General features: G+C 33.9%; 2 protein-coding genes across 2 annotated transcripts; one reads left to right on the forward strand and one right to left on the reverse strand.

Annotated features, from left to right (window-relative positions):
- The first annotated feature begins 1495 nt into the window (after positions 1 to 1495).
- On the forward strand, positions 1496 to 5576 carry LOC112291062 (uncharacterized). Its single transcript, XM_024538018.3, has 10 exons — positions 1496 to 1578; positions 1716 to 1926; positions 2463 to 2652; positions 2849 to 2962; positions 3096 to 3200; positions 3721 to 3827; positions 4133 to 4239; positions 4389 to 4654; positions 4784 to 4887; positions 5047 to 5576. The coding sequence occupies exons 2-10, from the start codon at positions 1785 to 1787 to the stop codon at positions 5133 to 5135; spliced, it is 1224 nt and encodes a 407-aa protein (XP_024393786.1). The 5' UTR covers positions 1496 to 1578; positions 1716 to 1784; the 3' UTR covers positions 5136 to 5576.
- Positions 5577 to 7168: 1592 nt separating this feature from the next.
- LOC112291914 (COP9 signalosome complex subunit 6a) lies at positions 7169 to 10935 on the reverse strand. Its single transcript, XM_024539901.3, has 9 exons — positions 10127 to 10935; positions 9544 to 9632; positions 9180 to 9273; positions 8812 to 8873; positions 8599 to 8677; positions 8213 to 8305; positions 7974 to 8074; positions 7760 to 7815; positions 7169 to 7546 (listed from the first exon to the last, which is right to left on the reverse strand). The coding sequence occupies exons 1-9, from the start codon at positions 10365 to 10367 to the stop codon at positions 7465 to 7467; spliced, it is 897 nt and encodes a 298-aa protein (XP_024395669.1). The 5' UTR covers positions 10368 to 10935; the 3' UTR covers positions 7169 to 7464.
- Positions 10936 to 13965: the final 3030 nt, after the last annotated feature.

A 13965-nucleotide genomic window follows, 5' to 3' on the forward strand; every position in this document is an offset into this window, starting at 1 on the left:
TAAGAATAAAAAAATTTGAGGTTTTTTTTATAATCATGATTAAATCTTTACACAAGTTCTTTAAACTCTAAACCCTAAATCTCATTAGACTTGACTTAATAAAAATATTAAGTCAAAGAGGTTTCTTCCAATATACTATTTCAGACACAAGTTGAATAAAAATTAATAAGAAACAAAAAATACTAAAAAAATAAATAAATCTTAAAACAAATGTTGGTTGTCAAAACTAGACTGATCTACTAAATTTACTAATTTTGACATAGTTTGGCCCTTGATGCTGGACTAAATGATAATACTAAGACAAAAACTATGCAAAGAAATGGACAAAATAATTGTGTGTTCAATAAAAAATTGTCTTTTTCTTAAAGAAGCTATAAATAATAAGTAAAAATTAACTTTTATTAAAAAAACATATTTTTTTACAAGATTTTTTTTTTTTTTTTTTTTTTTTTTTTCAGTCACTATATTAATGCACATCTTTTATGAATTTTAAATGGTGTCAAATCATGATTTTTTAGAATATATAAAATTAGTAACACTTAATTATGAATTTCTAATTTTTATTTTAATTATTAAAATATAAAAATTTAAATTTAAATTATTAGAATTAAATTGAACTTAAGTTGTAGTATAAAATAGAAGAATAATTTAAAATAAAAACATTCAAAGAATGTGGTGGGATTTTATTGGAGTTAAATATTGGATTTTTTAGGTAGATATTGGAATAGTGAGCCTAGGTTTGAAAGATATAAAGAACATATTTGCTTCAATTTTAAGAAAATTGATAGAAGAAGTGGGAAGGTGATAGTGATAAGGGTTTGGAAGTCAAATTATATTATGGCAACATTTGGAATTGGGTTGGAGGGATATTTCAAAAATCTCGTTTTAGAATTGAGGTGAACTTTAAATAGTATTTTTTTAAGGTAAATATTTATTGTACCATATTTAAATGTAAAAAAATACAAAATTTGGCAATACAGAGTCCTAAAGCAAAGAAAGTTTTTTAAAAACTTGAGTATTAGAGGAATATGCTTCTTAAAATTGTAAAACTTATGTCAAATGATTACATTAATTTCAACCATTAATTTCAACCATTAATTTGAATGTTGTTGTAAGACTATATGTTTATATGACTGGAAAAAAATATTCATGAGTTTGAGGATTCTCTTGGGATTTTTCTATTTATACATAACATAGAAGAAATTTAATTTTTTAAAAAAATACTTAAAATCACATCAGGATTGACTTTTATAAACTTTTTAAATAACTAGATTTTTTTATTTTAACATTAAGTCGGGCAGAGTAGCAGGGGATGGTTGAACGCTTAAACCCTCGTGCCATCCATCCACTCATCCATCCACCCATCCATCCACTCATCCATCCACCCATCCATCCACTCATCCATCCACCCATCCATCCACTCATCCATCCACCCTTCCATCCACTCATCCATCCATATAGTTTTCATCATTATGTCATTCATCCTCGTCGAACAGGATCTGGGGGATCTTCAGAACTACCACCCATCGTGGGTGACGAGCGCGGAGGCTCCAATCCGTGTGCATGGATTGCCTTCAGGTTTGATGGATTCTTGTTATGAAGACGCATTTTTCACATCGTGCATTAGCTTGTTTTGAGTTTTCCGTGAAGCTGCAGCAGCATCGGAAACGGCTTCGATATACCAATATTTTATTTATTTATTTATTTATTTTCAGTGGGCGGACAATTCGAGATCAGTGGGATTGTGGGTGGCCATTTGAGGCTGGAGAGCTGCGAAGTCAGGAATGTCCGCTGTGTGGGCGACGAAGTGGAGTCGCCTGTCGTTTGCGCAGCTCTCGTCGTCTCACCAGTTTCGAAGGGCGACATGTCGGAGCCTGCGAGCCCTAGTTCCTACCTTCAGGAGGTGTTTCGAGGACCTGGTTCGAGGTAATGGCTCTGTTCGACAGAATTTCTAGTAGATTTCGGTTTCAGTTGGATATGCTGCGCGTTGTTTTGCTTCGTTTTTACACGTTTCATTGCCTAGGCCGGATTTTTCAATTTTCGTTCGAATGAGAGATGTTTTTACGTTATTTGTTTTTGTTTGGGTCTATTGCAGTGCTGAAGTAAATTACTCAAAATTCCAAAATATGGTCCAGTCGTCCCGGAAATCGTAGCACATTATTTAGAATTTTGGCCTCGTATGTTCACCTATGTGCTTCTCTTAGAATTTCAGAATTGGCATTTGACATTTACGCGGTTTTGTGAATACTCTGCCCATTTGCTTCTGTTCGAGGTGAACATAACAGACGCTGTACTTCGTTAATCTTGCGAGCAGAGTCCAGAGAATTGGCATAAGCCTGGACTAAAAGTAGCTGTCCCCGGTCTGCTGATTTCTGTGTGAAAATAGCTCAAGCTTATATTACTCTGGACCGAGTTCTTGATACATGTATTTTCTTAAGCTGAAAAGAAGTACTGGAAGACAGGGTTCAACAGATTGAGGAGCACCGAGTTCCACCGAAACATCTACGCAGGCGTAGGAGAAATTCAACGGACAGTATTCACAACAGAAGCAAATTCGACATTGGGTGGCGATGTAGGAGAGGGGTTAATTGCGTTTTGTGCTGACCACCACGAGGTACCACTTCCCGAGGATCACAGATTCCCGATGACCAAGTTAGTTTTTCCTTCCTTTCCCGCTCATGTAAGCTTCTTCTTCTGTATGGCATTGGCAGGAAAAGGGATCCAATTAGAGAGTTTCAGTTGTGATTAGGGCATTTTAACCTTAAAGTTTGCTGGTTGGAGGATAATTAAAGAAAAGAGATTGGGGTTTACGTTATTGACGTAGCTCATTTCTGTTGCAAGCTGGCAGATATCGGGCCACGCGCATGTTATTAGAGGGAGACATACAACTGCGTGATATTCTTGAGACAAGGCCTGCCCCCTTGCCGTCTTATGATGATGTTTGCTTGGTGCATGATGAAGGGTAAATTCTCTCTTCTTTGGACATTCCTTAAGTCCAACTTGTAGCATAACTCGAGTTCTTATATCCTCTGATCCCTCCTTTTCTCTCTTTCAATTCCCTATGTTGACCAACTCTTTCATATTACCTGCCACAGCTACGTTCAAAGGTTTTCTTCAGGACAGTTGACTGCAAAGGAACAGCGAGCGATCGGTTTCCCTTGGAGTGTCGAACTCGTAAGACGCTCTTTTGCTTCTACCGGGTGAGTATTTCGCTAATGTTACTTCTTAGAGGAAGCACATGATTACACATTGATGGGGATAGTTTATTATGTGCCTGCATTTCCACTCTTCTCAATTGAAAGTCGTGCTCGAGACTTACAGTTTGTCTGACAAGCTATTCTCTTGAGAAGATTTTGAATCACATGTTCTGCGAATTCCACAATAGCCACGCTACCAAGCTTCTTTTGACAGTCCTCAGCTTTATCTCTCATACTATAATGCTGTAACCCACTATGTCTTGCACTCTCTATCTCTTGTAATGCTGAACCCACTTTGGCTACTTCGTTCCCTTTGAGCAGGACTAACGCATTAGTGTCGTTTGTTATGCCCAATCCCGAAACGGCTATTGAGACTTCTCTGATTGTTGATCTTACTCGAAATTAGCCGTACATTTTGTACTATTTTCTCAACATTTTATGTAAGGACCTGCAGCAGGAGCCTTTTTTTGAAACCTCGAATATTAGGCTCTAAATATCGTCTTTAATATTTTGTGAGAAGCAGAGGAACAGTGGCAGCAATGCATACAGTGATGCAAGGCCAAAGAAAGGTGGCAGCAAACATTGCAGGGGGAACACACCACGCTTTTGCAGGTCATGGGGAGGGTTTTTGTAAGTACGTATTCTCTAAGCTGACTTTAAGCTTTTGGAACGTCAGCTTCCTTCGATCTAAGACTGGAACCAGACTGCACAAGTTTGATATGAAGTATTGTGGTCATGGTGTGCGAGGGATGTGCATATTTTACCGTTCAAGTGCTTCAAAATAGAATGGAGATTCCCAAAAAGCACTACAAGTTGAACTACTGACTTGGCCAAAACACAATGTTACTCTGGATTAATATCATCAACAAGTGTTATCCTTTTAGTATGCAAGAGATATTCTCTAATTGCTATTAACCACTCCTGCCATATTGCAGGTGTGTTTAACGACATTGCTGTAGCTTCGGCAATATGCTTAAGGGATTATCCAGCCAAGTGCAATTCGCAAACTCCAATCCTTGTTGTGGATCTTGATGTTCATCAGGTGATTTCATCAGGAATGTATAGATTATAATATTTTCCAAAAGAAATGGAGATTTTCGAAATAGTGGATATGTGCTAGTATGATTTTACCACGGGTTAGAGCACAACTTGCCTTCGTTACCTGATCATGCTGTGTTCTTTGCCCAACAGGGTAATGGGACATCCAAGTTGTTCGAGAATGACGATCGCGTTATCACTTTTGACATGCATGGGGCTGGGAACTACCCATGGAAAACGAAAATGAAATCAAACTATGATATCGGCTTTCCTGATGGCACCAAGGATGAAGAGTACCTAGCAAAACTTGCTGATTGGCTACCGCATCTTATTGAGCTCCATGACCCGAGCCTGATATTCTTTCAGGCTGGAGTGGATGCTCTTAAAGAAGATAGCTTTGGCCGCTTGGCTATGACGAGGTGCCTATCGTCCTCTGTTACCTGTGCTAAAATTCTTGATGCCAATCTGTACGTCTACTTTCCGTTACTGTTGAAATGGCGTGCTTACGTAATGGTGCTGTTTCTTAGTATGAGTGCTTGCTTTTTCAGACAAGGGCTGCTGAAGCGGAATAACATGGTTTACAGCGCTTGCATGGAACGCAACCTTCCATTGGTGATCACCATGGGCGGAGGCTATTCTCGTCCTATCGATGGTGACTATCCCTTCACTTATTTTCTGGCTGATTTCTGTATCTTGCATCACGAAGCGAAACAACACTGTTTCGTGTTTTTGCTGATATCGAATAGCATGGTCTTGATAACTGCGACGTGTTTTTAACCAGTTTTGATTCTGTGTATTTTGGGGTGTGCAGCTTCTATTGAGGCCCATGCTGATGTTTATCGATCTGCAGCTTTGAGATATGGTGCTTTGAAGGTGAATACTCGACAAACAACTAAGTAGTTTGTGATTATGTTCATTAAACCCTGGGCACGACTGTATGAGGTGGATACAGCCGAGGTCTATGGTTGGTTCCTCCCCATTTGCGGAGTTGTTGAGTATAACGTCATGCACACAAATCAGTGCATGGAATCTTAACTATTATCATCCCAAATTGAGATTCAACAAAAACCCTACAATTCTGGGGTTCTACTTCTAAGTCAACTCTTTGATGTGCGGTTTATGCGGGTAGTTCAAATTTATAACCAAGAATATGACAGAAATATTCCCTAGATATTCTTTCTGTTCACTGAATCATTGCGTAGGTTATATAGAAAATGGCTTTACAGGAAACACAGAAAAACAGAACATTTATGTATTTGTAGGACACAAACATTGGGTAGTCCATTTTTAGTCTCTGTAGAATCATTTATTAAACGACTTTGCAACGTGATTGAAAAGGACTATTGTTTTGCACAAAATGAGTTTTCAAAGGATGAATATATAGGGAATATTTCTGCAAATATATATACCTGCAAATAATTTTTTAAAAGTGTATTGAACGAAAGAAAAAGATCCGGAATCCAATGCTTCTGACGAGCAACGATAAAGATGATTATTTACTCTATATATGAATCTAATGTATATAATGAGTTACTATCCATACGTATACATATAAACCATCCATGTTGATATTATTTCTAATCCAACTCCAATTCTTGTCTGAGAAGTTCATGACAACAAATTAATATCCTAAAATTTCATCAAAATCTGATTATGTGATGTATTTGACATGTAATCAGACTTGCTATTACACGCTTATCAATTTCGTCATATATATATATATATATATATATCATAACTTTAATTCCTGAAAATAACCTCAATTTATAGCGTCATAAAATGATTTTCTTACAACAATTGTGCTATGTCCTTCAAAACCAAAATTAGATCAATATCTCATTACATTAAACTTACTGACAATGAATAGCACGACAATATTATGAAACTTGTTAATACAAAAAGAACATGATCTTTTCACTGAAAATTGATACAACTGGGGCTCCAAACAGTTTACATGGATACAGTTCACATGCACATGTAGTTAAACCATACATCAGAAGATGTACAGAGATTCACATGAAATATCAAATTGCTTAAATGCAAAAGTACCCAATAATGGATAATGCAATGTTGCAATATACATAATTCTGGTTGTAAAATTTGTCAGACAAAGAAAGTGCTGTCGATAATACAGCATGGAACCTCCTATCTGAATTTAAGGTTTTTGCTAAATGATGCTTCTCCCAGAGAAGTTGGTGGTTGTGCTCTATTTTGCAAGGTCATCACTACTTTGGAGATACCTCACCAACTTGTACACTTAATTAGATTGAAACTGTACAAATGTAGAAAAAAAGCTAGTCAAAATACAGGAACGAAATATATATATGACGAAATTGATAAGCGTGTAATAGCAAGTCTGATTACATGTCAAATACATCACATAATCAGATTTTGATGAAATTTTAGGATATTAATTTGTTGTCATGAACTTCTCAGACAAGAATTGGAGTTGGATTAGAAATAATATCAACATGGATGGTTTATATGTATACGTATGGATAGTAACTCATTATATACATTAGATTCATATATAGAGTAAATAATCATCTTTATCGTTGCTCGTCAGAAGCATTGGATTCCGGATCTTTTTCTTTCGTTCAATACACTTTTAAAAAATTATTTGCAGGTATATATATTTGCAGAAATATTCCCTATACATTCATCCTTTGAAAACTGATTTTGTGCAAAACGGGTTGATGTATGGGTCGATACTGGTTCACAATAGAATCAGAATGGTTAATGGAAATCCTTTCTAGCATAAACAGTAGCAAATTGTTAACCGACTAGAGAAGCACCGAACTAAATCCATCCTGATAATTAGCCCAATTGTAATGTTGTCGACAAACATGATGCCAATCCTCAATGACTATACGTGCAACTAGATCAACAAGAGTTCTGAACCAATCAGCGAAAGAACAAAAAGACAAACACAATGGCGAAACTCACTTCCTCCAGACATTGAATAAACTTTGTGTAGCTCACGACAATCAGATCCTCGCTTAGAACAGGCTAGCACATGTTCAGATTGGTTCCTACCAAACATTACACCTAGAATACCTTCCTGACGCTGGATCCCTACATTGGGTGAAGGCAATATGTATCGTATCTAGAAACCACCTCATGATAAAAAGCAGTCGCTGACACAAACTATCCTACATTAACCATCCAAACTATGCCTGTACCTTAGCTAATGCTTTTCTCTATATGGAGACTGACCACTATTGAGAACTCAAATGAAAGTAGTACGTCCACCCCGCCGATTTTGCTTGTCATAAGCTGTGTTGAATTTGTCCACCAACTCATTCATAGTACTGCAAGAAATATTAAGATTTCATTTTGTAAGTCGACGTAAGACCAACGTGACACGAACTTCACCAGAATTGAATAATGAGAAAATGAAGCCGCCATTAAGTGCAACTTCAAACACGGTAGTACCAAGACAATCCGAATTCCCATCAATAAAAGCTTCAAATATATTTCCCCTATGACGAATGTCGCCAAAAGTGTTACAGTGGGTAATTTACCTGGAGCATTTGGTAATCGTGGCCAAATAAGTCATGAGCAAAGTATCGTTGTATTCCTGCCAAAGTGCACAGAAAATGCTGATTAGTAACCTTGAGAAGCACCCATGGCGATAACGCGGGGTCAAATTCATCCAATACAACATTTAAAAGGTCAAATCTAAGTTCTCTTACTAAGCACAGAGTTTGCTTCATTCTTAGACAATCAAATACTCACCATGAGAAAATCATCTTGAAACTTAGGAGAATCAATAGCTGGTAATCTCCGCACAAGACTTGAAATTTGACGTAGCAAAGAATGTTCGTATTCAGCATCCCCTGTTCAGAAACACCTCATAAAACGAGGTACGATAGAAGACATCACTACCACCCTTAAGCTACAACCTCCTATTACGTTAACCACAAAAGGAAATACGATCATCACAGAATAAGAGGATGAAGATCCTTGCAGCGTACCTTTCTGAATAGAAGCAAGGTGGTGATATAAAACTCGAATCCTGCTATTAAGCATCTTTATGGCACTATGCATCCCGGTCAAATGAGCAGCAACTGCAGCAACCACAAGACCCACAAAATTTTAACTGTGAAAACCACGCCATTTGTTAGACAGTGACAGATGCAATGACATCATTCCTTCAAAATACATCCAGGGTGTATATATTTTACCATTAGAGAGAAATCGCAGTAGTGCGATCAACATATACAAGGTTGAAGAGCTCGTTGATTGCACTAAAAATGACTGACAACTAATCCATTTCACATGTAAAATTAAACCAGTAGAAACACAGCGGTTTACATAAGACAATCAAGAACAAAAGAGAGGATACTGAGAAGAACATTACGCTGTGTTGCAGCAGAGCTTCCGTCAGAAGGCTTTATGTGTGCCACGTGGTCCACTGATATTCTCTCAGCTTCAACCGTCTGGTAAAACACATGTCCATTCCACGATCAAAACAAGAGCAAAAGACGATGTAGAAATACTTGGTCAAAAACACCTCATCAACAGAAAAGAAGAGCCCATGATAAACTGACACAGGGACAAAGAAAAACCGTACCTCTATAGTATAGCTAGCATTAACAAAGATGAGGGAAGGAACTTCGTCAATCACGTGTAATTCTGCACGGCAATATCAACATTACCGAAATCAAAATTAGACAAAATAAAGTGCACTTGCAATGTATAAAATGACCAAAAGAAAAGTTTTTGGTAGAGATTCTAGACAACGCCGGAACATCCTCTATGCTTGCTGTAAAAATACGCTACCCTGAAAACACCAAATATAATCTTTTAAAAGATTGTCACTTCCTTCCTATACATTTAAAAATAGTCACGAGTTGCAATTTAGTTAGGCAATTATGCCTGACAATCTTCTTTAGACCCGAATTGCAATTCCATTTGAGTCCTCAGCACAGAACAACTTACCGCTCTCGAAAATACTGATAGGAAGATCTTTCTGTGCGTGGTTGATAGTTGGATTCAGGAGCACATAAACTGGACTTTCATTAATGTCCATGAGCTGACATAGAGGAAGAAAAAACATCAGAATCCTTGAACTAGTTAAGATAACTACCGAAATGATGCTTGAAATGGGAACTGACAAGTTTCTCAAAATTTGTCTTCGTTATTCCCAACACAATCTAACACCACGAGGGCAATCCAAATTCGTCAGGAAGAGAGCAAAACGATAACTCATAATAGGAAGCGCCACTCAAGATGCAACCAGGATTATACGGAATGTTCATATCATTAAAGTGTATGAATTTTCTTGAGACATCTAGCCACTTACAGCTTTGTGAATAAGCATATCCGAATCCTGGACATCGCTGCCGGTTGAGTACCAGCCCAGGACGTCATACTTGGGAAAAACCTTCTTGTCTGTTGGCACCAAAGCGAACATTCAAGTTTTGCCAATTAGTGGTAACCAGTGGGTCTACAAATATAAGATTTAAATATCAAAATTGAAAGCATGCAAACATCCATCCTCACGCTACTGAATATAACCAAAGCATCTAGCACGCAATTGCAGCCGGTCAATAGTGGGACTAATGACTCATCAGATACTCTTTCACTTTTTCATATATTCATAAGACGCTGCAATTACAGAGGGTATTGACCAAATACTATATGATACTAACCAACAGTAAGCAAAAAGACGCCCACAATCTCTTCCCAATTTCTGCATTTATAATATAGACAATCCGTCGGACCAGCTACAAAAGCCAAGAATAGCAGACTAAAACTTTCGAGTGCACTGTAATTCAAGCTTCTTCGAGACCGAAAAAATTGTCTAAAGAAATCTCAGTGTAAAATAAGAAATTGAGTCATTAGAACAAGTTCATCAGAACGTAAACCTAAAGTGTGCAGCTTACATTGCTCTTGCTTGGTTTCAAGAAAGGCGCGATCCAAGAGTTCCTCAACCGGATCGTAGCGAAGCTCAAAGCTGTTGAATATTTCAACCGTGCGCCCCGTTTGCACCCCTAAAACGCAGCCATACACGCGGGGTGGACGACCAGCTCGCCCGGTTTGGGCCTTACTCCGGGTGTGATGATCGGAGATGTTAACAATCACTAGAGGGTGCAACTTGAAGGTCAACCCACTGCTCGACGACATGTCTCCCTCCCTCTCTCTCCCCCCCTTCTACAACTCTCTTTCACTCAGCCTAGAAAATATAAATTGTCAGTTGATAGCGCAATGATCAGTCACCCAAATCGGTAATCAGAGCCACAACTCGCAATCACAGACAAACATCAATCCTCCCAATCAAAAACAATCTCAATCTCCGAACCCAATTCCGATGAGTGTCCCAACTCACTGGAAACCCTAGCCCTATACAATGTTGCACACACCCTCTTCGTTTGCGCTCGAGTATTCACGTTGTCAGTTTTCACAAGTAGAATCCGATAAGGCACGAAAAGAACAACCGCCTTGGTCAGCTCCTTCCCGCAACCTACAATCCCAACCTCCAAGTTACCACAACACGCTGAGTCAAACCCTAAATCCTCGAGAGGCGTCAAATTCGCCTGAGAAACACAAAACCCGAAAAACTATTACTTCTATATTTAGCACGTCCTGGTCATCACTGATAACTAGTGAGATACGCGCCAGAGCACAAAATCACGCAAGGCTCTGCAATCCCGATCGTGGACAGCGAAGTGCCCTGAAGCCTCGTCTCGGCCTTGTCTATCGTTCTGAACGATGAAGCTCCCTCTTGCCGTTTCCACCGCGAATGTTTCAAACCTAGATTCTTCAAATCTTCGTAATTACATATTACTAAATCTTTCCCTTGCTTAGAGCTGGAGGGCTGAACCTAGATCCCCAAAATCCTCGTTTCCACCTATTTTGAATTCTTGCCAGGCTTTGCTCTTGCAAGCTCCACTAGCTTCTCAACTGTTATTTTTTCCAAAGACGAAGTTGAGTTATCTGTTATTATCTATACATATAAAACATAAAAGTAAAAAATAAAAAAATTAGAGAAGAAAGTACCAATTAAATTGTTTGATCTTATATATCTACTCTTGTTTGCATATAAAATATCTGCACATACTCTCTACAAAGCTGAAGACTCATTCTGAAAGGTTCCAATTACTTGTCACTCAACTTTTAGTTTTTTTAATGAAAATCTTATTATCTAAACCATTAAAGAAAAATTTAATGACTTTTTAAACAAGACTCGTTAAAAAAGCTACTAGGAAAAATTAGGAAGGGGATTTTTATTTTTTTATTCAATGATATTACAATCTTTTATATTGTTAGTTTTCTTAGAAAAATATGTTGTTTTGAAATAACCTAGAATAACATGCATTATCTTTGGAAATATTAGAAGTCCATGTTTATGACTAAGATAGAATGGTACCAATGTACAACGATCTTTAAACTAATTTACAATTCTGATCAAATTATACAAAAAATTTAGATCTAAATTGGGCACAATTAAATGTTGATGTATGATACATATACATAATTAAGATGGAATATGCATAAAAATTATAAGATTAATTTATTAAAATAATTAAAATTTGAAAATAACTTGTTCTTTTTAATGCACGAATTAGATATAATATTTTAAATAGTGATAATATTCTGAAATAAAAAATATTATCAAGAAAAATATGCTTAAAATATTATTCAATCATAAAAACCCAATAAAAGTAATTAGATTTTGTTTGAAAAATTAAAAAAATTAAGTGTAAACATCATAACTTAGGTTATTTGAAAAAAATAATATTTATCAAAAATATTAATACAATTTGTAAAACTTTTGAAGCTTTAATAAATTTTCTAATAAATAAATAATTTAATTGATGTACATATTTTAGATAATATAACTAAATAACTTGAAATTATTTGATTAATATCTAAAATTTCATTTAATTTAATTTATGAATATTTTTAAATACAAATTTTTAGTCTGCTTATACAAAAGAAAAGTAGTTTTTTTATTTAAAGATAAATTGTAAATCTAACTATGAAATGGGATTTAATAAGAAAAGAGACTTATAAATATTTTCATTCTTTTTTTTTTTTTTTTGTATTTAGAAATTCAAATTAAACACAATGTCCATGTCTATACATCTCAAAAAGATTGTTAAAGATGTCAAGGTGGCTTCACTTAAAAGTTTATAATTTTTTAATGAAAAAATATACTATATAAATATAGTAACTACCATTAAAGAAAAATTGGTAGGCTATCAAGTTTTTTACATCAAATATAAAAAAAATCTATATAAAAGTATAGATGATATTTTTAATATCTATAAATTAAAGATATATTTTATTAATTTATGACCATTAAAGTAAATTAATTTTTAATTAATATATATAAGTGTTAACTATTATAATATTTTAAATAATTATATAATTTGTATTAATGTTAAAAATTAATTTTTAAAAATTTTATAAGGATATATATATATATATATATATCCTTACAAAATTTATATATATATATATATATATATATATATATATATATATATATATATATATATATCCTTACAAAATTTATATATATATATATATATATATATATATATATATCCTTACAAAATTTATATATATATATATATATGTGTGTGTGTGTGTGTGTGTGTGTGTGTGTAATAAATATGACTTTTTTTTGGCACTCCTAAAATCAAACTAAATATTATTTAGTACTAATCTATACTTGCCATATATATGTTTTGCTAAAGCAAATTTTTATTTTAATAAATTCCTATAGAAAACACACTTAATTTTGCATCTTTTTTTCATTAAAAAGAAATATTGCTTCTATTATAATATCATTAATACATCTATAGTTTTAAATATTTTTAAAATATTAATTTCATTAAATATTATCTAAAATAAATCACTAAATTCTTATATAATATAGCAAAGAATCTAAAAAAATATTCAAATATTTTTTGCAAGCAATATAATATTTATTACATAGATCTTCATGCTAGTCATATGTCCTTGCTAATGCGTCCATGATTTATTTTTAAGTATTTGATATATTATAATAATTTTTTAAAAAATATTTCTTCTTAAAATTATTTTTATTTTTATTTATTATTCATTATTAAATTTATAAATATAATATTATAAAATAAAATTATTAATAAAACATGTGATTAGTGAAAGTTTTATTACATCTGATAATATGTCTAAAAATATTATGGAAAAAATATTTTTAAGGTCCGAATATATTGCCAGATAGAATAAAGAATCAAATTAATTCATATATATATATATATATATATATATATATATATATATATATATATATATATATATATATATATATATATATATATATATATATATATATATCTTATTTAAATTTAAAATTTTTATTTTTTTTAAGAATTATATTTTTAAATAAATATAAAAATATCATTTAAAGCCATTCAATTTATTTTAAGAAGGTTTTTAAAACCATTTTTTTGTTATTCTATTTTATAATATTCCTTTGATTGAAGCAATTAAAGTTTTATGGTAATGTATATTTTAAAGATATCCTAATAAATCCTTCATTTATATCATCCTAACAAATTATGAAATAGTTATATTACTTTAAACATATGAAACTCTCAAACATCTAATTTTCCTATTATTAGTATTTGTTTAGCAATTAATAACTTTTTTTATATATTTCCAAATAACTTATTATATTTTAGTAATTTATAAATAAATAAAAATATAAAATATTTATTATTATATTATTTTT

This window comes from Physcomitrium patens, chromosome 14 (assembly GCF_059467195.1).
Source record: "Physcomitrium patens ecotype Gransden chromosome 14, ASM5946719v1, whole genome shotgun sequence".
In the NCBI taxonomy this organism is placed as follows: Eukaryota; Viridiplantae; Streptophyta; class Bryopsida; order Funariales; family Funariaceae; genus Physcomitrium; species Physcomitrium patens.

Bases quoted from the DNA above. Each gene is read 5' to 3' on its own strand.
- LOC112291062 (XM_024538018.3), top strand. From the start codon at position 1,785: ATGTCCGCTGTGTGGGCGACGAAGTGGAGTCGCCTGTCGTTTGCGCAG. The intron at 1,927-2,462 runs GTAATGGCTCTG...ACTGGAAGACAG, and splicing joins TTTCGAGGACCTGGTTCGAG to GGTTCAACAGATTGAGGAGC. The intron at 2,963-3,095 runs GTAAATTCTCTC...TACCTGCCACAG, and splicing joins TGCTTGGTGCATGATGAAGG to CTACGTTCAAAGGTTTTCTT.
- LOC112291914 (XM_024539901.3), bottom strand. From the start codon at position 10,367: ATGTCGTCGAGCAGTGGGTTGACCTTCAAGTTGCACCCTCTAGTGATT. The intron at 8,874-9,179 runs GTAAGTTGTTCT...ATTGCCGTGCAG, and splicing joins TATCAGTATTTTCGAGAGCG to AATTACACGTGATTGACGAA. The intron at 8,678-8,811 runs GTACGGTTTTTC...GTGTTTTACCAG, and splicing joins ATGCTAGCTATACTATAGAG to ACGGTTGAAGCTGAGAGAAT.